Source organism: Cheilinus undulatus, linkage group 10 (genome assembly GCF_018320785.1).
Source record: "Cheilinus undulatus linkage group 10, ASM1832078v1, whole genome shotgun sequence".
Lineage (NCBI taxonomy): Eukaryota > Metazoa > Chordata > Actinopteri > Labriformes > Labridae > Cheilinus > Cheilinus undulatus.
In genome coordinates, this window is record NC_054874.1 from 14,132,866 (window position 1) to 14,157,627 (window position 24,762).

Here is a 24,762-nt window from a genome sequence, read left to right on the forward strand (position 1 = left end):
TAATATGCAGTATTGCTTTAAGTGTTGGGTTAGTATCAAGCCAAGCCTGAAACACAGACGTCATCAGCATCTCACCTGGGCTAAGGAGAATAAGAACTGGACCGTTTCTCAGTGGTCCAAAGTCCTGTTTTCAGATGAAACAAAACTTTGCATTTCATTTGAAAATCAAGGTCCCAGAGTCTAGAGGAAGATCAGAGAGGTACAGAGTCCAAGGTGCTTAAAATCTGGTGTTTACAGTTTCCACAGTCAGTGATGGTTTTGGATGTCATGTCACTGGATGATGTTGGTCCACTCTGCTTTATCAAGTTCAGAGTCAACACTGTCCACTATCGACAAGAAGATATTAGAGCACTTCATGCTTCCATCTACTTAGAAATGTATGAAAATACTGATTTCCTTTTCAAGCAGGACTTGGCACCTGCCCACAATGAAGCCAAAACTGCCAGAAACTGGTTTGCTGGCTGTGGTATTACTGTGTTTGATTGGCCAGCCAGTTAGTCTGAGTATAGAGAATCTCAGGGGAAATGTCAAAAGGAAGATGAGACACCAGACAAGCTGAAGGCTGCTATCAGAGCAACCTTGACTTTATAACACCCCAGCAGTGCCACAGACTGATTGCCTCCATGCTATGTTGAGTAGATGCAATAATTTGTGCTGGAGCTCAAACAAACCACTGAGGGCATAAATGAGCATAATTTTCCAGAGTTCAACATTTCTGTATCATAAATCCTTTTTTGGACTCTTTTGTAATGGTCTAATATTTTGGGATTGTGTTTTTTTGTGAGCAGCTTCAATCTTGAATTAAATCACAAGAAAAAACTTTCTCATTACATTGTAATTTTTTTTGAGATGCACCTGCATCTCAGGTCTTCCCCACTGGTGACTTAGTGACTCCCTGTCACATTGCTACCTTGACAGATGCACCCAAACTGCCCAACATAGCTAATGCAACTCGATCTGTTGCATTGAAAATTTTAAGTTTCAAGGCCCCTTTGTTTTTTTACTTTAACAATGATTACTGTTGGATTCAGTTTAAACCTTCCTTTTGAAGCGTAATACTCCGCTGTTTGAGAGCTTGTTTAAATTTACCCTCAGAGAATTTTCAGGATATGTTTGGCTATGGAAGATACACCTGGTGGTAGAGCTGGGCAATTAATCGAAAAATAATCAAAACTGACATCTAGAACCTCTAATCAGTGTAACTGAGGTGAAGTTTGAGGTAATTGAGGTAAAATTTAAATTAATCCTGATTTTGGTTTTTGCCATAATCGCCCAGCCCTACCAGGTGGATCCTTTATTGGCTGAATAAAGAGGAACATATTTGGTTGAAACTATTGAAGGGACAAGCCTTTGCTTTAATCGATCTTAAATTATGCCCTCTGAAGAACACAGCCCTTGAAATGGGACCAGGCTCATGACTCCTACTGTTGCAATATTGAGTCTTCCATATTGGATCTTGTGGAAATGCAGCAGTATATTAAACAGTCCTAAAGCATTTTTGTAGAAATAAGTGGTATTGCAGAATGATCTGCCAAGAAGAAAACACCATGTGAAATGATGAAATAAATACCAGCTGGATGACTTGTGTACCCATCATCAGCATAAACCTTCCTGCAGTGGTTAAACCTTCCTGACTTTGCAGTGCATGCTGAAAATTGTTTAACAGGCTAAATAAGATCTGTCTTTCATTTGAAAGGTGTGGAGTAGAGTGCATCTACCCGCGGGCATCAAACAAGTGCAGACAGGCATATTTGTGGCTAATCTAAAGCTTTCACCTTAAATCCAGTCGCCAGCAGAGTGCCTGAGGGTGCTTGTCACACCTTACCAGGGATCTTTGCTTTTTACTTTTTGGCTGGTGCAGCAAGTAACTTCCATCCTGTGGGATCTTGGGCATGTTTACTGCAGTACTTTTAGTCTTTTGGCCGATCGGTGTGCACGGTGATGTTATCAAAATGTTGCCATCTGAACTTGGAGCTTTTTGAAAGTGTAGATAAAAATCAATTCCATGTTCAATTTTAAAATGTTTTTTAAATTATCAAAGTCTAATGGGTTAAAAGGATCTCTAATGTGTCCTTTATCTCCTTCCAGCTTTGCAGCAGCGTCAGATGTCTTCAGGCCCTGGGGGCTCCGGTGCAGAGAACATAGTCTACGCCCTGCTATGTGGAGGAGCCTTTGTCGCCTCTGTGTCATATGTAAGTTCTGATTTTCCAGTCATACAAGCATGCTTTACACACCGTCAGCGATGCAAATGTTGCCACCTGTACACGTCTTTTTCCCTAACTGGAGATTAGATCTATGATCATCATTGGACCACTTGTTTTGCAGTGATGACAGGTTTCGTGGGGAGAAAGTTAACTTGTGTTATGTCCACATCAGAAAGTTCTGGACCATGTGATTTTAATAGTTTATCAGCAGAAGATACGTAGTCTTACAGTGACAAACCGAACATTAGCAATGGGCTCCAGATAACGTACTATTGTCAGATGGGGGACAGGAAGTGAAGAACAAAGGTTAGGAGTCAATTAGAATGGTGCAAAGTTAGTACATTAGAGCTTCATGTGGACCAACACGCTGCAATTATCATCAGAAAATCTCTACATGCATTGATTATAATCCCTACACTTAAAAAAAAAGAGATTTTTCCCATATTAACTGATCACAAATGACTTATTCCGGCAGACCACCTACTGTACGTCTATCCAGATGAAGGGAGACAAGAGTCTTAAGAATCTTGTATTGCGCTTAGAGGCTAACTGTGCCCCTTTGACATTTTTTCTCCCATGTTTTGTCCTAAACATGCTTTAAGTAAAATGGTGTTGTACTACAATTTAAACCAACCTTGTGAGATAAGTGACAGAGTAGTAATGTGTTGTTCACCAACAATACAGTTCTACAAAATGGCTCTCATGGGAGCTGGCTCCTGTTCGAGGGCGAGTTTCCTTCCTTCCTTTTTTGTTGGTACCTTACCCACATTTAAAAAGACAAACTGGTACCAAATGAAGAGCTATATGGGAGCTAAAAGACAGCTCCTATTACTAAAATGATTGTGACAGACTGTATAAGCTGTACTGATATAAACCAGACAATTTGGTGGAAATGGACCATATGTGAGCCTTGTTTCATTTCCTCCAGGCGTAAGAAGGAGGCTTTAATTCTACATCTGCCTCCATTTCTCTTCTTAAAATTTGTGTCTGAACTACTTTTGGGACCCAAAAATAAGATTCTCTTTTTGTTTTGTTTTGTTTTGTTTTACAGTTGAACAGTTGGCAAGCCATTAACTATGTAGCTTGGTTAGCTTTAACTATGTTCTTAAAAGCTCACATTGTTAATGTTCACTTGGCAATTAATTACAGAGCTATGTAGCTAACATAGCTAAAGCTAAGCTCACATAGCAGCTATGTATCTACATTATCTATGTAGCTTAGTTAGCTTTAGCTATGTTTGCTAAAGCTAACTTGGCTATAGATAACATAGCTATGTTGCTAACATAGCTACATGGATAACAGGTATGTAGCTAATGGAGCTAAAGCTAAGATCACCATTCAGCTATGTAGATACATATCCTACATAGCTATGTTAGCTTTAGCTACATTTGCTAAAGCTAACTTGGCTACGTTAGCCTACGTAGTAATGTAAATTACGTAGCTGCAATCCAAGCGATGTTAGCTTTAGCTAAAGCTAAAGTGAGCCACTGTTCATGTTACAACTTCTAAAAGTTGTCTGTACATAATTTAATCCCTATCAGACCCCTGATCATTTTCACAAGATCATTAAAATAAAATGTTTCTTAGTCCGTAAAGTTTACTACGTTGTTATTTCATTAGTGTAACTGCCAGACTTTGTTTATGAATAAAGTTGAATTAAAAAAATATCTAAACCTGGAAATGCATTGTACTGGCTAATTACAGCACTTTCTTACTGAAATGTATGGCGTCTCAGATGAATGGGCTGTGAGAGTGGCCATAAGAGATGTCTATCTCGATCAAACCCTTCTCCATTGTGATAGTGCTTTGTGCAGAAATTACTTCCTGTCCTCCACCTGGAGTTCTCCACTGTGATGGACATCTGCTAACAACTTATTCCACTGTCTACTGCTATTGAGGGATTGTAGAACATTATGAAACAATGACCTCAGATAAAATACACAGGAATATTTAGATAGCTTTATCATCTTGTATGGGTATAGTAAAAAGGATGGCTGCATTTTATTAAAGGAGATTTGACAAAACCTTATTTACTCTAAAAAAGACATGGAGCCCAGTTAGAGTTGTAACATCTCACATCATCCCGCCTGGATGCTAGTTTAAGTGTTATCCATGCTGTGAGCTGCTAGCTAATAGTGATCTGTGCACTGTTTTTGCTTTAAATCTTTGACTTGAGTTTTTCCTCTATTTTCAGGCTTATAGCACTGTGTCCACGGATCACGCAAGGTTCAATGAGCGTGTTGCAGAAATCAATGCCAGACCGAAGGCGCAGTGGGTCCCCAAACCATGGCCTCCTAAAGGTAAAGTTTCTTCAACCTCTTGCCTGCATTTTCAGCCTTCCACTTTTTTGTTGCCCACTCCAGTCATGATTTTTTTTCTAGGTTTGAGCTGTCAAAGCTAATTTATAAAACTGGCTACCTTATCTTTAAACGTCCATCACTAGGTTCACTTTCACTCGAGGCAAAATGCATTTCAGTGATTTTAAGTCTTAGTGGTCAGACATGATGCTGATCTCTCGAAAAGCTATGGCCATAAATCAATAATTCATGCACTGATCATAGAATTTCACATGAAAGCTGACAGGATGGCACAATTTTAAACATTGATAAGGAGGCACTAAAACATCTTGGCATTTATTAAACAGTAGCACTTTAAATATGACATTATGGCAAAAAAGTGCCAAAGGTGTGCATTAGGCTTAAAAATATATATTTTTACTTTTGGATCCAGTGTTTACCAACCTTCTAAAACCTTCATCCACTGAAAACTGCTGTAGGTCTTTGCAGATATATTCACCGATATATGATCTGTTGAGTCCTCGTGCTGTTTTGGGGAGAAGTGGGATTGTGAATCCTTCCTTAAGAATTTTGTGGCCTGACTGGATTCTGCTCCTTGCGTCTTTGAGCATCTTTTTGGGGTAGTGATTTACCAAGTAGCTCCTCGTGTCACTCATATTCCCCATAATGTGTGCCACCTCAGTCTGGCAGTGACTGCACATTGTTTTTGTTTGTCTGTCACCTTTTCTCCTTTCTCATTTCTTGACACCGGGAAACCATAATGCATCCAGGCATCAGATTTAAATGTGTCCGGATCCATAATCTCTAAAACTTCAGTCGCTCAGTAGACTGATCCTCCCTCATCAGTCGTATTTTATTCACCATCTTTACACTTTTTGATCAAGCCGATTGGAGCTCAAAGGATGATGGGTACACAAGGGCTGATGGGAACTGTAGTTTTTGCTTCCCTTTGCTCTGTGTCATGAAAAATCTATACTAAACTGTCACATGTTCAGGACAACACCGAGGAGCTTTGTTACCATGATACTACGGTATTAAAAATACTGCATACGGAAGGGTGCCAAAAAGTATGATAGTACAGGTCTATTATTTGAGACAATACTTATAATATTTTGAAAAAATACTTCAAATTGTCCTTGAGGTATTGTGTATACAAGAAGGCCCAGACAGATAACCAGGAAACAGAATCCCTCCTGCCCTGGCTATTGCCAATGTGGAGGCAAGAAGAAGTGAGTAATTTTAACTTGGATGCGCAGAGATTTGTCCTCGGTGTGTCTGTTGCTGTGCCCTCCGTGAACAAAGCTGATCCAGCAGTCAAACACAATTCATGCTTAAGGATTAACATTAAACTGAGAACATGCACACCTTTTAAAGGATAAATCCTGTCTTTAAATCACACACAGCCGTGTATTGTCTCTGCCTCACTGTGAACAAAAAAGATCATCATCATCATCATCGAGTTCACCCAGAGCAAAGGATTCTGGGAAAGTCCCAGATTATCCCCTTCTTATTTCAGGAGTGGACGTCACTGCCCCAACACACGCACACTCACACAGAGATGCACACACAGAGATTCAGCGTGGCTGCCCTGCTCAGTATGACCACTGTCTGCCAGTGGGGAAGCCGTGCTGTTGTCTCGTCTGCTCACACACGCAGACACACTCTCGGTGCCCGCTGTGCTGTCTGTGTATTTTTACCGCAGTCTTAGCTCCTGAGGTGCTCGGGTCGGTCAATGGTCAGACCAGTTTAAATGTCTTTGTGCTTTACTAGCTCAGTCCTCACTCTGCTGTCAGACTTTTTCAGTGTTAACTTCAGAGGAATGCTGCCACAAAACTTTTTATGGAAAAAAATAAATCCATTCACACTACAAATGCATGCTGGTAACAGTCACTACAATATACATCGTCGGATAGAAGATCTGCCCCTGGGGACGGATGTCAGATTCTCTAAAATTCTGGTGAAGCCAGTGGTTTTCCCTAAACAACTTCTAGACGTCCTTTCCTTTGCAGTCCTAAATGCTGTCACGTCTTGGCCCATAAAATCTCTGAATGGCACTTGTTGATCTGTTTTTGTGAGTCTTGGTTCAACAGTTAGATTAGAAAGACAGCAGCTCCACTTAATGTCATTTTAGTGCTTTCTATCAGTGCAAACAAATAGCACTAATAATAATTATTTTTCAACATCCTGATGTTATACTGCTTCTTATAATCCTTGTTTCTGTATCTCTCATGAGCTTGAACCTTTGCTTTGTCTCTTTTTTACTGTCAGACTGACTCTTCTGTTTTCTGTTTACTTGCAGGCGAAGATGAAGAAGAGGGTAAGTCATGTCATCACAGAATATCCTGCTCTCATGCATCACCTCATCCTGATGTTTCTTTGAATGCTCTCTGAAATGTTTACTTTGGTTTGAAGGAAATAACAGCATGAGTCTTAATTGTGCTTCTAATAATTTTAGAATCTGTCATGTGTAATGAAATCTTAAGATCTCACAGATCACCATTTGTTTTTTCTCTGCAAAGTAGTAATAAGAAATAGACAGCCAACAGTGGGAGAGAATGAAACAAATAACAGAACACATAGGAATGAAGAGCTCCCAAACCATTAGTGGAACAGATATCATTGTAGCAGCAGACATATGATAGAGCAGACATGAATGATGCCAAATAAAAGAAATTAAATGTCTATGCGTTTTTATATATATATATATATATATATATATATATATATATATATATATATATATATATATATATATATATAACACTTGTGTATGTAACACTATATTTCTCAGAGTTTGGCCATATTCATAGCTTTCACATGACGTCACACACTCATGGAGCCACCCCCCCTGGCAAGCAAGGGGGGCTTCCTACTGCTGTACATGATGAAGATGTCTGTCTTGGTTGCCACCTACATGTTTTCATCAGTTTTATTTTTTATCTTTCAAGATTAAAAAGTTGTGGTTTAGAAAGATGCACTAACTCTGTGGTTCCCAACCCTTAGGGCTCTTCCTATACATAACTAAGAAAAACTAAGCCAATATTTACAAAATAATTCTAGCGAATACCAATATTTTAATGTAGTAAAGACCTTAAACTTCATTCCTTAAAAGACATTATTTAAAGTTGGAGGATGAGTAAGATTACGAAATTTCAATCCTTAAAATCAACTTTAACTTTGGCAAAAAGTTAGAGACCCCCATTTTTAAGCAGACAGGAGTCTGCTTATTTGGTCTGCACCAGAGTTTGTGTGAGCTTTCAAACCACTCCAAACGAACCGGACTGTGCAGGAAAATGGACCAGAATTCATTTAAAGTAGACCAAACAGCTCTGGTGTGTATGCACCCTAAAGTATAAGGAATGATGGGGAATAAAGAGATCTCAGCTGATGTTGGTCTTTTTGGTCCAACCTAAAACTCCACAAACTTATTTGTTTTTATGACCAATATTTACAGCGGATATAGGCAGATTTTTAAAGACAAAATGTCGGTTGTAACAGTCAGCAAAAATTTTCATATCTGCCAATACTGATATCCTTCCAATAATATCATGCATCCCTACTATTTTTTGCCTCAAAAAATTTCAACTTTTTTGTTCCGAAATTAACGGATCCTCTTTTTTTTCTCTTAAGATTTGCTCTAACATACCATCGCACATTATGTTTTAATCATGATTATAAAAGAATATATGTACATGTAATTTTGACGTCAGAGCAGACAGGGGCTGTCTTTGTAATCCTGGGAAAATCAGGTTTTTTATCAGTGGAAAAAGGTGTGAACATCTTGAAATCTTTAGAAAATGACCAAAATTCGCTCAGCATCACAGGAAAACATAAAAATATAAATAATTATATAAAGGCATGTATACGATGTCTTCTTAGGACTTCTGTATTTCATAGTCTTTATCCCACCTTTTTTTTTCCTGATGAGCCACAAGACCCACTGAAAATGGCTTCACAACCCAATTGTGGGTCGCAACCCACCAGTTGATAACCACTGCTTTAGGGAACAATAAGGTAGCAACAAATAGACCTCTCCTAATCCTGCCATCCATTGTGTTAACTTGATCAAAATATGACTGCTTTTAACCAACATTACAGCACCAGAACACTGACCAGCAGCTGACAGTGATCGTGATAGGATCATTAACTATTGTGAACCAGCTATTATTATTGACTAAATAGACCTCACATGTGCTTCAAAACATGAAGAATTATCACCCCAATTACCAAACAGCATCGTTGACCAAACACGCAAAGAATACATAAAACTGTCTGTACGTTCATGGCGAGGATGTAAGGAGTGTTCTTCTCTACTGTAGACATATTAAGAATAAAATGCCCGCTGACATGTTTCCACACAGCAGTCATTGGTAGCCACTACTGTCCTAAGCTCTTTTTGCCCTCCATGCCTCTGTGCAGTCATGTGGCTGAAAGCTATGAATTGGCCTATCAGATCTTTCCTGCTATGTGAACTCACTCCCACCACTCCTGGATTTACCCTGTTAGTGTTAGACCCCTCCTCTGACACCACTCAGACCCTCCTCTCTCCCCCTCACTCTCTTTGCCCTTCTGTCATCTGTTTGCACTCATATGCCAGGCTTCTAAAGGAGTCTTGCATCTTTCTCCAAATTACAGCCAGTTAAAGAAAACTCTTATTTACAATGTTTCATTGGCTAGAGGCACTATCATCTCTTAATGTCCACAGCCCCAGTGGATAAATGTTAATTGACAATGATGTGTATTTTTTTCTTTTTAAAGCCAAATTTCTTCCTTCTCAGTCTCTAACTCTTTGTGTCTTTACTCTTTCAGTGTAATGCTAAAGCTAAGGTCCTCTGTGGCCGCTTGGATATTCGTCCTAGAACTGGACTCTTTGGATCTGAACCCCCCCTCTCCTCCTTTCCTCCTCTTCCTGTACTGCTAAGAACGAAAAAGATTCACCTTCTGATCCTAAAAGCTGTGGACAGTTCTATGAAGGACACTCAGTCTGTGCTGCTGTCGTCTTCTTCCGCTTTTTGCCTCTTGGTGCTAAATGTTAATGTGTAATTGTGATGAGCAGAAATGGACTTCAAAGATGTGTCAACAGATTTGTCTCTGCTAATGGACTGATATGTTCAACCTCACGCTGGTTCTGAATGTTTCCTGAAAGATACTTTGTTTTTTGTGCAACTTTGGCCAGACGGTCAACTTATCTTCTGAGCATTCATGCCAACACATTAGCATGGACTACTGGGAGTGATAATGTTCCACTAGCATTACACAAAGAGCACTGTTAGCTTATTTAGCCAGCTTTCATGTACATCTGTGCAGCTGATTTTGACAACAAAGATATTAAAATGTTTACAGGGATACAGATGCCCCAGTGGTTTAAGGTTTGCCCCATGTATGCAGGCAGCCTGAGTTAAAGTCTGGCCTCTGGCTACTTTTCCGCATGTCTCTCCCCACTCTTTCATCCTGGATTCTGACTATCCACTGGGCATAAAAAGCCCAAACAAATATATCATAAAAATAAATATTCGCAGAGTAAATGAAGAATTGGACTTGTTACTTTATGGACTTCTGTATAATCAGTCCTATGTTTATTTCAGCCACCCCTTATAGACCATAAAAGACGGAGCTTTCAGAAACTAATGTATTGACTTCATGCTTTTAACAACAGGCATTACTGCTTCTTAAAAACAGTTTGGAGTAAAACATCTGAAAACAGCTGAAATATTGATGTAGCCATTCACATCACAAGTCTACTGTAGTCAGTACCTCAAAAAAACTTAATTTATTCTATTCTTGGAGATGGATGAAGTTCACGACTATAGTACCGAAGTAAAAGTACAGTTAGTCTACTAAATATTTACTTTAATGAAAGTACTGGTTTATAAATATTCGTTTTAAAGTTTACTTTAAGAACTGGGTACTGAGCAGCTACTAAGGAGTTGTACAGTAAAATATCATCTTAATGACAATAACAAAAAGAAAATAGATTTCAAATCAGGTTGGTTAGATAAAGTCATGTCTATAAAAAAGCAAAATACTCAGCAGATTTACAGTATTAACTGTACTCATACAGAGTTAATTAAATTTAACACTTTCAAAGTGTCTGTATTGGTCCACACTACATATTCTTTATATTAATAAAGTGCTTTTCAAGAAACTCAGACATTATACAATAAATATGTCATAGTTAAACTGGTATGGTATGACAGAGCTGCAGTTACTCTTAAAAATCTGTGGCAAGATGAGTCTCCTCTGGCAAGAACAAAACAGAGTCAACCTCATAGCAGCGCAGTTCATACTGATGAAGAACATGCACTAGGAAACCTTGGAACACCTAAAGTAACAGGCAACAACCCTAACTGAGTGGATAACTTCACTCATGGTACAAATGTGTCTTCCCATCCCAGCAGTGATCACTGTACAACAGAAAACATCAAACACAGCTAACATGCATATAAAACGCATCTAAACAATCGGCCCAAGTGCATGATGGGATATTCTGACCAAATACTCCCCCATACTTGAAATTGCAGTGGACATAGCTTGGATCAGTTGACTCTTTACAGAGTTGAACTAACAAATATTAAGTAATATTTACTTGGAATAGACCATTCCAAGTAAAATTTTCCCTTTTGGCCAACCTGTTATCTTTGGCTAGCTTCAGTGGTAAACTGTATTATTAGCATTAAGATAAACAACAAGATTACCCTTAGATTAGCAGATAAAAGGCTGTCAGCCACCTTCTTTAATCCTGTTCCTTTAATCCTCTGCTCGATCCACATCCATGGTACCCGAGTCTGAGCAAAGAATATTTGAAATAGATGAACACATTTTACACTATTTAGACTCTAATGCCAGCATTTACAGTACTGGCTCTTGTGTCTAAAGCTGTGTCTGTAACCACATACCATACAACTATTCACACACAGTATGACATAAAATTTAGTATGTTTTTCAAAATCATATTAATCCATTTTGTTTGTGTGAAAGATCTCTGGATGCATACTGGTTAAGTCCATATTTTTAAGCAAGAGAGCTTATTTGTCATTCATCAGGGCTCTTCAGTCTATCTAGTGGCAGAGCCCCCCGACCATCCAATTAAGTGAAAGTAAAATGTACCACATCTTGTTACACTTTATTAGTTAAGTAATATTCTAATATTTACAGCTGCTGTAAAAATGTTAGCATCAAGCTAATTATCATTGTCATTCCCAGTAGAAGACGCTCAGATTTAAAGTTGATTTTTCAGGCTGGTCTCCCACAGCTTTGTGTGTTTTATTGGTTATTGTGGAACAAATGGTGCAAAGATTGACATAAAGATTAAAGACGCACAATCAACCTGAGCACGCTCAGTGTGTGTCTCACTGTCAGACTCCCTTTCAGTTCCAGATAACTGATAGCTTGTAAATTTGATGGTAAGAACCAAGATTCAACTTCACCCGTCTTTTCCCTGCACTCCTTCCTCTCCCTCCCTCCTCCTCCTCCTCTAGTCTATGTTGTTTTTCGTTTGTCTTTGAGTTTGCATGCAGTGTGTGTAATAAACATGTCGCCTCCGGGTTTCCTCAGTTGATTTATTCACTGAGACAGTGGTAAGGCTTGGAGTGGCATGTCCAGATCGACCTGCTGGAAAAATGATGAGTTGGTAGTATCTGTGTTTCCATCCAACTGTTTCTACCTCCATATGAAAACGCCAGACCTACGTGTCGCACGTGGGTATTTAAGAGGTAAGGTTGTCAAAAACTACGAGGGAGAAAGTTGTTAAAAATGACCTTGCTATGAGCTGCTGTTAAAGCATTCTGGTGGTAGAGAATAAATGTGGTCCATCACAAGTAATCAACACAAAACATCAATAGATTCAGCAGCTTCCAGGAGTAGTTCACACCAAACATCATTAGACTGATTCAAATTTACTTGATCAAATATCAAAACAGGCTAATGAATTAATTTGACTTCTGCATGTTTTTAATGCAGTGAAAGGCTACCAGGAGTAATCACAGTTCCTGAATATGCTGCTTAAATTGTGGGCATCATTGTTGAAGCTGCACTTCATGAAGTTGTCACATTAAAAGGAAACGAGAAACACTAACAGTTTGTTGGATGATAAAATCAGCTTATTGATAGCTTGTTTGAAGAAGACGTCATGTCTCAGCAAAGAACACAAGATGGGAGGTAGGAAGTGATTTCTGCATAGAGAAGCACTATCAAAATGTCAAAGTTTTGCCCTGATGATTACAGCTCTGTCAACTGTTCGCTTTGCAGAAAAAAAGAGTGACTTTTGAGTCCTGAAAGATCCCAGTAGACCAGCAGTTTCTGAGATACTCAAACCAGCCCGTCTGGCAACAACCATGTCATGTTCAGTCTACCTAGTGCATTGAGTTGCTGCCATGTGATTGACTGATTAGCTATTTGTGTTAACACGTAATTGAACAGGTGTACCCAATAAAGTGGCCAGTGAGTGTATGTACACGTAGTGTTTTAAATCATGGAGAATAACTGTCATTTTGCTGCTAGAATATATGGGATTCAGTTTGGGTTTCACTAATAAAATCTCTGGTTTTCATTATCAGTACTTATAAGAATTAGGATCATTCAGTTTAAAACGATCCTTAAAATCAATTTAATGTGATCAAGCTTTTTATTGCAAAAACTCACATATTCCTCACCTACTTGTGTTGCACGGTACGTATAGAAGAAACACTGTAGTCTGTTATCTGTGCAGTGTAGTTAAATATCTTGGATGGAAACACAGCTACAAGCTATTTCAACCAGCTTTTACAATTCTGCTTTTAAAACACAAAAAATGCTTCTGAAGAGTTTTATTTTGCCTGATGCATCATCTTGCCTACAGTTTATGAAACTTTGTGTGTAGAAAATGCACAGTTGCTACATCTGTCATTCATATTGTTTGGGGGGCTGTGGGGAGCTTCTGTAAAAACAGAGATATAAACATGTAGATGCAGCTTTCAGGCTCCTTACATGCATCTATGTACATGGCATTTTGGAGGGGTATAGCCATAACTTACTTGAATGCAAGTCTTTGATGGAAGATCTGTCCACTCTGAAAATATTCATAACTCCCTGAAATGTGAATCGATTTTTACCCCATTTGTTTTGACACAAGAAAAAAATCTGGGATAATTGATTTAATAAAAGTGCAGGTTTTATACCAAAATGCTTTGTCTGATATAGGATTATTGCCATTCTCTGTGAAATAAATTGCAACATTTGCATTGCAAAGGCCATTATATTGTTACTGCAAAGTGTATTCTAAACCTCTGGAAGGGAATTGCATTCATTTGAGAAACTACTTCTATGACCAAGATAATTTAAGAATCACAAGAAAACTCACATTTGAACTAAAGGCTAATGCACACTGACAAAACTGTGTGAACATGGGTAACATTTCTTTGTGAACAAGTTACATTTTGATCTCTTCAAAAATGGTTAGCATTTCAGTTTGAAAGACTGCATTTTTTTTTACTTAATCAAGTACCCTGGACCATGAACACATTCCTGAAGTTTGACAAAAAAAGGCTTAAAAATCAGTTCATACCACAGTTAGTTATGAGTACTTTATCATGGTAGACCTCCTGCCATCAAAAATGTATTCAGACTATTGGCAACCCTCCTCCATAATGGTGCCAAAATAGACTTGCTGCTCATGCAGCATCTACTTGTATATATCTTTGTTGTGAATATACCTCTAAGCCTTTTGGCTGCTTTCTGTAACTTAAACCAGTACTTATTCTCCTCTTCTGGTGTCTGTGTTCCAGGTGAGGAAGAGGCAGAAGAAGCTGCAGCTGAGGAGGCAGAAGGAGAGGGAGAGGCTGAGGCTGGGGAAGGGGAGGAGGTAGCTGCAGCCGCCGATGGTGAGGCAGAGGCTGTAGAAGAGACGGTCGAGGAGGTTGTTGCTGAGGCTGCCGAGGTGGTTGCAGAGGCTGCTGAGGTTGTTGAAGAGGTGGCGGAGGTCGTCGCAGAGGCTGCACAGGAAGTGGAGGCGGTCGCGGAGGAAGTGGCCGAAGCAGCTGAAGCTGTCAAGGAGGCAGCCGAGGCTGTCGCAGAACCGGCAGCCGAGGCTGTCGCAGAACCAGCTGCCGAGGCTGTCGCCGAGGAACCAGAAAGCAACGGTACGCCTTCTTCGTCTGAGGACGAGTCTTCTGAAGCCTGAGGTTCCACACATGCACAACAGGGAGCACACACACTCTGCTTTCTCTAAACCACTTTAACTCAAAAAGCTGCAGGTCTTTCTCCTTCCTCACAACACTGGCAACCGTTTAACTTTCAGTCACCATCTAAACCACTAGCTGCTTTTCCTCAGGGTTCACCTTTTAGTGATCATTCTCTTTGTCTTCCCAGAGCTGTATATTTTCTCTTATTTATTGGAGTGGGAATTCAATATATGAAATATGATGTGAGACTTTTCTGGTGTGCAGAGTCTGTGTTTGATGTGTATATTTGTTCAGATCATTATGTGGCCCAGTCATATGAACAACCAGCAGCTTCCTCCTGATTTTCAGCTGCACACCACAGCCAAACATCTCCAAAGTGGCAGTGAGGTCATAATTTGATGCTCATATGCAGTTATGGGTGAAATAAATGTGATCACACTGTGTATGCAGATTTAAATGTGCAGACTGGCTTTGATCAGTTTGCTAATGACTAAAAAACCTGCTCAAAAACTTTGCATCAACTTTTTTATACAAACTTTAATAGATCAGAGGTGGGCATAGTTGATCGAAAATTCAACTCCCTTAACTGTGTGATAACAAAGAAGTTAACTTGTATGTTACTTATGTCATCACATAAACCAATTCAACATCCAACCAGCACAGCAGCAACAGTCTACCCATCCATCAGACCACTGATAAACAATTTAGTCTTACAAAAGTTGACTTTTGCCTCCCTCTGCAGTAGCTTCAAGTAGTAGAAACATTTAAGTCACTCTACAGTGGCTGGAAGTGTGTAAATTTGCAAAGTTCTTCACAATAAAAGCACCAGTTGCATTTTGGCTTGTTATCCAGACAGCTCTCTAAAGTACAAGCAGCTGTATGCTCTTTGAAATTGGTTTTAGTAGAAACTAAAGTATACTCAAGCCAACGTGTTACAGATCTTCAACTTGATATTCACGCCATTGATAAATAAGAACGTTACACCCATAATTAATGGATTAATGTCATTGGATCTTGTTAATGCTACTTTGAGATTTGACATAGCGCTGTATTTCTTTCCCATAAAGCTCTGTAATGTTGTGCTACGTTGCCAGTAACCACGCAGCAGGTTGATGCATTTTTGTGTATCGTCCAACACGATGAGATGGCTCTGAGATTGTGTTCAAACTCTGTAACTGCTGCAGTGTGTTATTATTGCCCTAAACTGTGAGTCATGTGAAACTGTCGGAAATCATAAAGTAAGAGGAACTGTTAAAGAATATTTAGCTAACAAAGTGATTCAAACCATTTGTGATCATATTTTTATTTTGCTTATAACTGAATTATGAGCCCTGTGAACAAGTTACGGTAATTCATCGAGCCATATAATAAAGATTTTATCAAACCAGAAAGGTTTACTGCAGTCTTTAATTTGTCTCAATTGGTCTTTTTTTGTATTGAAATTTTAATAAGAAAAGTTCAAGGTACCTTAAAGTTACATCTTCCCACATGTCCTGATGCTTTATCATAAAAGAAGACAAAAAATATTTAGGTCTGCAATTTAGTCAGGCTTTCTTTTGCAACTCATTCTCACCATCTTTGTATAAAAATTCACTGAAACACATTCACTGACCACTTCATCTGTTCAACTGCTTGTTAACACAAGCACCTAATCAGCCAATCACATGGCAGCACCCAGTGCCTTGAGGCATGTAGACATGGTCAAAGCAATGTACTGATGAGATTACTATTTGCATGATATTCCCCCAATAAGTTTCAATTAAAGATACCAAGGCTCAGTGCCCCCTTGTCCTTTGGAACAGTTACAAGAGGTATCGGTGAAATCTTCCCCCTCCAAATTGGGATGACCCTTTAAGACCCTGATGCATCATCAGTAATCATTGATGGCATTTACCAAAACATTAATGGACTCTTCCAGTATGCCTTTTTTAATCGTCATAATATCTCTCATGGGTTAAAAGCAAATGGGAAAGCAAAAATATGGGATTGTCGATTACAAATTCAGAAGCAAAGATGCAGTGGCAGCTACTTATCAGCACTGAAACATTAAATTAAGGTATGTTTGTCCGAATTTTCAAATATTGACAAGAAAACTACTTGTAAACTTCTCTTGTGGCTTGAGCAGGTGTTTTAAAGAGAATTCACAAGGCATTCTGAGAGATCTGCCTTGACACTCAGTTAGGAGCGTCCATTTTAAGGGCCATGTAGCCCTAGCATCTCACCCTACCCCTCCATTCCCACAAGTATTGGGACATCCTACCCCTAGTTGTAAATGTGTAAAATGTTGAGGTAAGGCCAAAGGCTTATTTATGCTTTGTTTGAAACACATACTGATACAGAGCTTTTCTGTCCAAAATGGGTTTATTTTGTATGCATTTAGTCTTCTCAAAGGTTGTGAATACAGACCAAACAAGGCAATACCACCACTTGTCAGCAGGTTTGAGCAATGTAGCAGTTCAAGCCAGAGCAGCAAAACATTTCATTTAGAAAAAAAAAACTTTAAAAAATGGCCAAACTTAATAAACTTTTTGAAGGCATATTGCTAGATACTGTACAAGTTGTAAGATACTGCAAGCATATAAGATGTTCGCTCACCAGGGCATAGAGACAGACAACTATAACAGAACAGCTGGGAGAGAACGGACAGACGGATAGAGAGATAAATACTTTGAGGGGAATTCAAGCATCTTTCAAGACACCCACAGTTAAACATACAGTGAGCATTAATAAGCCTCAAGTGTTGAGGGCAAGGGGTGCATTTGGACTGAGCTCTGTAATTGGCATTCAGAAGAAGGCATGCTGAAGGGTGTTTAACTCAAGGGATAAAAGAATTGGAGTGGCAGTACTACCAAAATTTTAGATACAAATTTTTCTTCAAGTGAGGCAGTATTGACCGGGTTAATGAAAATGGACCACCTGTGAACGCACCCTTCTTATGGTATTTTGTCAGATTTTATAGAAACTACAAATTCAAGAGTTAAAATGCATTGAGTCTACAGTTCCTTTTTGGCTTTTAAACAATGAAATGAAATAACGTAATATTAGCATTGAAAGTGAGTGTTTGCTGTCTATGTTGCTATTATCTAACAACAGTGTTCTCATACGTTTGCAACATGAATACCAAGCCTTTCTAACATGACTTCACGATATGGCGTCATTACTTTTCTTGCTTCATTTGAAGGTTGCATAACACTACTTTTGTTATTTAATGGCAGACAGCCACCGTCTGGTGGTAGAAGTGCATTCCAACCAGCTGCCATAAAAAGTGATGGGGAAATATATATTTTAAAAGATGATACGGGTGGCATTACCCATCCATAAGTCATATTGTTAATCACTTCTTTTTTAATTCTGAAAAGGCAGCTGAAATGCAAAAAGAGTGACCAATGAAGAACCGAGGTTATTTTATAACTATTAACTGATCAAATCAAAAATTAGTTTTATCAGTTTTATCTCAAAATGAATAGTAAAAATACGGAAATTCTGCTTTTTCTTACATGGACATACTTCTTATGTTACTGCACTAATGTCCACTTTAACTAACTCAACACAACTGCTATCTTTTTTCTCTTTATTTATCGTCCTGTTCTTCACATGATGCATGAAAGTCACTAGCAACTATATTTTTGTGGCACAAAATCTTCTTTTCCTAGTATATTCTCACAAATTCACAATGACGTACCTTGGCTGGTCATCGCAAGTGTTTTAATTTGTGTAAAAAAAAAAAAACATCTGACTTGAGCATCAGTGATGTTTGGATGGCTGGATTTTGTGTTGCAGTGCTGCTGGCAGCTGCTTCTACTCTAGAGTTACCGAAGATAGAAGAGGCAAAAGAAGACTTGGCAGCAGCTGTTGAAGAGGCCAAAGGGGAGGAGTTATCCATACCAGCAGAGGTTGCACCAGTTGCAGAAGAGGCTCCTGAACCAGTTGAAGTAGCCCCAGTTGCAGAAGAAGCTCCTGCACCAGTAGAGGTTGCGCCAGTTGCAGAAGAGGCACCCGCACCAGTAGAGGTTGTGCCAGTGGTTGAAGAAACTCCCGCACCAGTTGCAGAAGAAGCTCCAGCTCCTGCACCAGTAGAGGCTGCACCAGTTGCAGAGGAAGCTCCTGCACCAGCAGAAGTTGCCCCAGTGGTTGAAGAGGCTCCAGCAGAAGTTGCCCCTGTAGTGGAAGAGGCTCCTGCACCAGTAGAGGTTGCACCTGTAGTGGAAGAGGCTCCTGCACCCGTAGAGGTTGCCCCCGTAGTGGAAGAAGTTCCTGCACCAGTAGAAGTTGCCCCTGTGGTTGAAGAGGCTCCTGCACCAGTAGAAGTTGCCCCTGTGGTTGAAGAGGCTCCTGCACCAGTAGAAGTTGCCCCTGTGGTTGAAGAGGCTCCTGCACCAGTAGAAGTTGCCCCTGTGGTTGAAGAGGCTCCTGCACCAGTAGAAGTTGCCCCTGTGGTTGAAGAGGCTCCTGCACCAGTAGAAGTTGCCCCTGTGGTTGAAGAGGCTCCTGCACCAGTAGAAGTTGCCCCTGTGGTTGAAGAGGCTCCTGCATCAGTAGAAGTTGCCCCTGTGGTTGAAGAGGCTCCTGCACCAGTTGTTGAGGCACTTATTGCAGCAGCTGAGGTAGCATCAGTAGAAGAGACACCAGCACCAGTAGAGACAGAAGTGATCTCTGCTCCAGCCGAGGAAACTATTACCACCACAGTTGTGGAAGAGGTTACAGCAGCCCCCGCTGTAGAAGCAGTGCCAGCTGTGGTTGAAGAGGCAGTTGCAGCTCCTGCGGAGGCAGAAGCTCCTAAAAGGGAGTACATCGTCGTGGTCCTGGAAGGTGCACCTAGAGCGGAAAATCGGCCAAAGGTGCTGGGAGTGGGCCCCATGACTGGTAGAATCATCCCAGCTCCAGATGAAGATGATGCCCCTTCTTCTGAGGTATCATAACTTTGGTTTTAGAGTTGCAGAGGCTAGGTGAAGTTTCTGTTTTGAGTTTTACTAACACGCACATTTCTCATATTTTATGTTCTATTGCTTATTGAAATAGAGCCTGACTGATGCAAGCTTTTTAAAACAAGTGCTGGAAAATGTGTCTGAGGTAGCTGTGATCCTGGCTGATTTTACGATTGGTTTTTTTTGTTTGGCACGTCTGTAAACAACCACAGACTGGCTTACTGTTGGACGCTTACCCACTTTTATTATTAGCCAAAGGAAGGCAAATCTCGGGCCTTGCTCCCCAAGGAGCCTTAAAATATAGTCACTATACATGTGCATATAATATGAGGTATACACCTAAAATTATCTTGAGTGATAAAGAAGTGATTTGAATGCAAATAAGGATGGATAAACAATTATCAAAATAGATTTTAATTAAACAAATATATCCCTGGATGGACTTCTGGCCCCAACAGCAAGTCGAAAGCCCCCAAATGTCTTATTAAGCAAATTATAGTTGAGTAGATTCCTATAGACATATTGAAAATTGTGAAATTGGTGTTTTGTAAAATGGCATGCTAAAAGACAAATGTGACTTGAGGCTTAAGTAAAGATGTGTACTTCAGCGTGTGTGAACAAGCTAAACAGCTGATTAGTGCTGAAGAGTATGTAGCCTATTTGTTGCTTAGTTAAATGGCGCCAAACACAGGAGAAATAAAAGACCTCATTTTTTTTCTTCACAGTCTACATTCACTACATTCTATAGTGCTGTATATCCTTGCTTCCTTGCCAGGACCAACAGTGAGCTCCAATTAAAAAAGGGGAACACAGACTTGGATCACTTGTGGCTGATAAATTTACTATTACCAAGTACCTTATACAACCCAACTTCAAAGGTGCCAAAATATCCCTTTTAAATTAGCGACCCTCTGGTTCCCAACTCTAAAAACGTACCCACCCCTGCCCCCAATATGGACCAGATTATATCAGTCAGGCTCTATGTGACTGTTTTTTGAGGGCACTGGAGATGATAACAACACACATAAATATAACGCATGCTTGTTTAAATTCTTTTAAAAATAAGTCTAACTTGGATTCTGAACTTTGCTGTTCAGGGTAGGCGACGTCTTCTTAGGATGCAAATGCAGTAGTTCCAATCAAGGTACTGAGCCTTTGATTATTAAACCGTGCATTCAGAATAGGCCGTGGTAAAGATTGCTTAAAAAAAGATGCATTAAAAAAAAAACAAATGAACATCGCATCCTCATTGTTATACTCAGGTTTAAATACTGAAGAAATACTGGAATAGTCTCAGATTTACAGGAAAATTGATGTTTGTTTTTTGTGTCCTCTATCACAGTAAACGGCTCCTGAATGAAGTCTTTCACCAGAAGAAGAGGATGTGCCTTTCTCCAACACTTTCCGTCTTTCATCCGTAAAAACACACCAGGTCAAGATGTCTCTCCGGTTTAAAGATGCACATAATTTAGTGTTTAGATCATCTCCTGCCCATTTCTGTGACACTCCACTCCACTCCAACTCTACATCCATAACTGAGCAGATCTTTGGTCAGTCATTTTAAAACCGTAGAACTGTCACCGAATTTCAATGCTGTTTACTGCTGAAGACAAAACTGAGCCACTTGTGCAATTTTTTGAAAGCCAATCCTGAGACTTCTCCATACTCACTACCTGATCACTGCCCAGCCACTTGTGATATGAACCTTCAGTGTTATCAAAGCAGAGGGGCATTTTAAACCCACCAGCAATCTTCTACCGTACCCGACCTCAGGTTTCTTCTTCTGCTTTTCTCTATTTACAAAAAAGCTGGAAACATTCACTTTAGTTTCTTTTTGTAGGAACACCTCAAGCTCACTGGTTTGTACCGTAGCTGTATCGCTACCTCAGTTTTCCTTGTGTTTTCAGTCTCCAATGACCTGACAGACCTCTTCTTATATTTTAATGATGTTACAGCTCCAAAGCCACTTACTTCAATATAAGCATTGTTGATTTTTGGGATCTCTTGAATCATGATGGGAATATATTTTATTCAGTATAAATTAAAAAGGCAGGCATTTGTAAATTTAACATCGCTTTGTTAGGTTCTTAAAGGGTAAACTGAAAGGGAACCATGGGAAAATGTCAGTTCATTATTAATAAAGGGTTTCACAGCAAGGGAAATGAAATAATGAGAGGTCTTGTATTTTCTGAGTGAAATTAAATTGTTCAGAAAGGTTGTAAATGCTGGTAACAGATATTGTGTTGTATAAGTACCAGGCATAAGAAAGCTCACAGGGGAAGGTTTTCTGTGCTTTACATTTTAAAAGTGTAGTTATGTCAAGAAAAATGTCCAAATGTCAACTTTCTGTGTAAGAGAAGAATAAATAAAGAGGAAGAATTATGATATTTTACTTTATTTTAGGATGCACTTGTGCTTGCACTTATACAAAAGTTCATCATTGTTCTCAACAGTTCATTAGCCTCTCAAAAATTGACCTGCATTATTTCTGTACAAAGTGATAACTCTAAAGTATGCGTCTATTTTGGCCTTCTTTAAGTTTGTGAAATAGCTTTTTGCCCTTTACTGCTGTTTGAAAACAAAGTCAGGGCGTTCACATTGCAGTCAGTACATTTACATGCATTGTAAAGTTAGTATATTTAACAGACCTACTGTTGTTGTCTAAGTGCTCATAGATTTCATGTGACATTGCACACAAAAAATCCCATGATGGGTAAGAGACTTTCTACTGCTGTACACCTAGGTGGAAAAAGTTTTACTATTGTACGCAAGTAAAAGTAGAGTTACTCTGTTTAAAGTTTACTTAACTAAAAGTAGTGGTCTATAAATCTACTCAAGTAAAAGTATTTGAAGTTTACCTTAGGTACTGAGGAGCTACTGAGGAGTTGGACAGTAAAATCTAATCTTTCCTTATTGGTAAGAACAAGACAATAGATCTCCAACCAGGTTGTTCAGGTGAAGTCACACCTCTAATAAAGTTAAATACACAACAGAATTGACAGTGCATGTGTATATTGGTCCACCCTACGTATAGTTAAACTACAGCTTTGAAATTGTAAATATTCTTGATGACAGAGCTGCAGTAACTCTAGAAAACCTGTGGCAAGGAGGGTCTCCTGGTAAGAACAAAGCAGAGAGTCAACCTCGTAGGTATTGCATATTGATATAGAATATGACCTCTGCATCCTGTAGGGGCACCTCAGTCACAGGCCAGAATCTTACTCAGTAGATAACTTCGCTTATGGTGCAAATGTGTCTAACAACAAAAACAAAACAAAAAAAAAAAACAATCCACCTGAAACATACGCTGCATTCAGTATAGATGGCAAATCTGATGCCCGGTGTCTCAGCTCCACACGGCAGTGAAAGGAAGCTGCTTCTGCCCATGTTTCTGGGAAAGTAGTCCAGTTAAATTGCCTTTAACCATAGCTCAACTTAATAATGCATGTAAACATACTGATTGTAAATATTAAGATGTGGCCTGATATAGAACATGCTTTAAAGTTTGACCCAAAGGGAGCTGTGCATCATCTCAATAGTCAGTGTTTAGTTCCCTTTTTAGGCAAGTTTGACCTTGTGTTTCTGAACAATCTAATGAATATAAAACAATGAATGTCTAATATACTGAGAATATCCTCGTAAATCTCTTTTTCACAACAAGTCAATCATGGTCAGAGGTTTTAAGTCCTGCAGTCTCTTTATCCTCCATATTAAAGGGAAAGGAAAGTGATGATCTGTGCTCTTTATATTTAAATATGTCCTTTCAATGTTGCAATTTGGAGGATGGTTGGATAAGCAGCATCACGTTCTTTCTAATAGCTTTACTTGTTTTATGTTCGAGCAGTCACGCTTGTGTGGATGTCTAATTTAAAGGCTTGCAGCAGGTTTGACTTGTCGTGACACTGGTGTGCTAGTGTGACATGAAACGTGTGTTTGAAAGTGTTACAGTATGTCTGAAGGAAGTCTCCAGTGTGAAACGCTCTTACTCTTCTGCTGTCATCCACGTTGTTTTTCCTTCATTCCTCTTTCAGATTTGATCAACTCTACTCTCCACTTTCTGTCTTTGTTAGCTTGGCGTACGCTTATTGAAATAGACCTGAAATCACAGAGGGAGGACATGCAGCTGAGTGTTTGAATGTATTTTGAAAATGGGATTTAGATTAAGAAAAAGACACTCTGTTCTTGGTGCTCCCTGGTTGGTTTCTATGATAGGATGTGAGTGAATGCCTTTGACTCAACAAAGGTCAGAAACTGTGACTGTTTCACTTATTACTGTATTTCCTGTTTTTGCAAAATAAAAAAAGGATTAAACTTGATTTTTCTCTGTTTCTTTCTTCTTAGGGGACTGATGAATAGATTAATAGAACTAGCCCTTTACATGCATTGTGTCCACACTTGTCTACAGATCATTTAGCTCCATTGTGGGTTGGTTTATTGTGGTTATGTCTTTCCAGACCAATTAAAGGTACTCATGGGCAGTTTTAAAGTTAATAGGTACTTTCTGGGGCCTCATCCTCCTAGGGGTTTCAAGAGACTGTCTTTATAGAAGTGCATCAAATATGTAGTATACGTCTTAAAATGACATTTATTGAATGTAAACAAGATTTTTTAATGTCAATAAGGGGCTAAGAATGAATAAAATAGTATCAATAGATTTTAAATATGCAAAGAAATTCTCTGTTGAGGACCCCTGGCAGTAGAAGGGAAGATCCAAGCCCCTCAACAGCCTTGCAGTGTCTTCAAATCTAGGAGGTTATTTTAATCGATATAAAAATTCAAAACAGTTAACTGGTGGATTGTGCAGTTAAAATTGCATGCAATCACCAAAAATTATTTGTAGCAGAAGAATGAATATTCCACCAATAGTCAGCATGCATTTTAGAAGCTTTTCTCAGAAACTGGGAATTTTGGTGCCAATGCTTGGCTTTCAGATACATTACCATTACTCAGAAAATGTTTGTAGGGTCATAAATTACAATTAATGAGCCACTTTCATTATTTTAATATTTTGTTTTCATTATTTTGTTTTAATCAGACATCTGCAAAGTTGCTCATATTTTCTTTTGTAATATTTATCAGTGTTAACATACATTGTGGCCCAGCAAACTCTTCCCTAATGCCATTGAAGTCTTAGAAGATACTAAGAAGTTCTTAAAATCAAGAAGCTAGTGTTATAGTA

General features: G+C 39.1%; 1 protein-coding gene across 2 annotated transcripts in view; it reads left to right on the top strand.

Annotated features, from left to right (window-relative positions):
- The window catches only part of mgarpa (mitochondria localized glutamic acid rich protein a), a 31,303-nt gene extending 7,404 nt beyond the window's left edge, over positions 1-23,899 (top strand). The window contains exons 2-8 of one of the 2 annotated variants that reach the window (XM_041797147.1): positions 2,089-2,192; positions 4,399-4,504; positions 6,801-6,818; positions 14,263-14,616; positions 18,439-19,568; positions 20,681-20,727; positions 20,926-23,899. In XM_041797147.1, coding sequence (XP_041653081.1) covers positions 2,089-2,192; positions 4,399-4,504; positions 6,801-6,818; positions 14,263-14,616; positions 18,439-19,568; positions 20,681-20,716 — 1,748 coding nt within the window. In that variant the 3' untranslated portion in view covers positions 20,717-20,727; positions 20,926-23,899. The remainder of the gene's footprint in view (positions 1-2,088; positions 2,193-4,398; positions 4,505-6,800; positions 6,819-14,262; positions 14,617-18,438; positions 19,569-20,680; positions 20,728-20,925) is intronic. The other variant, XM_041797148.1, reaches the window with a different exon arrangement.
- The last annotated feature ends 863 nt before the right edge of the window (positions 23,900-24,762 follow it).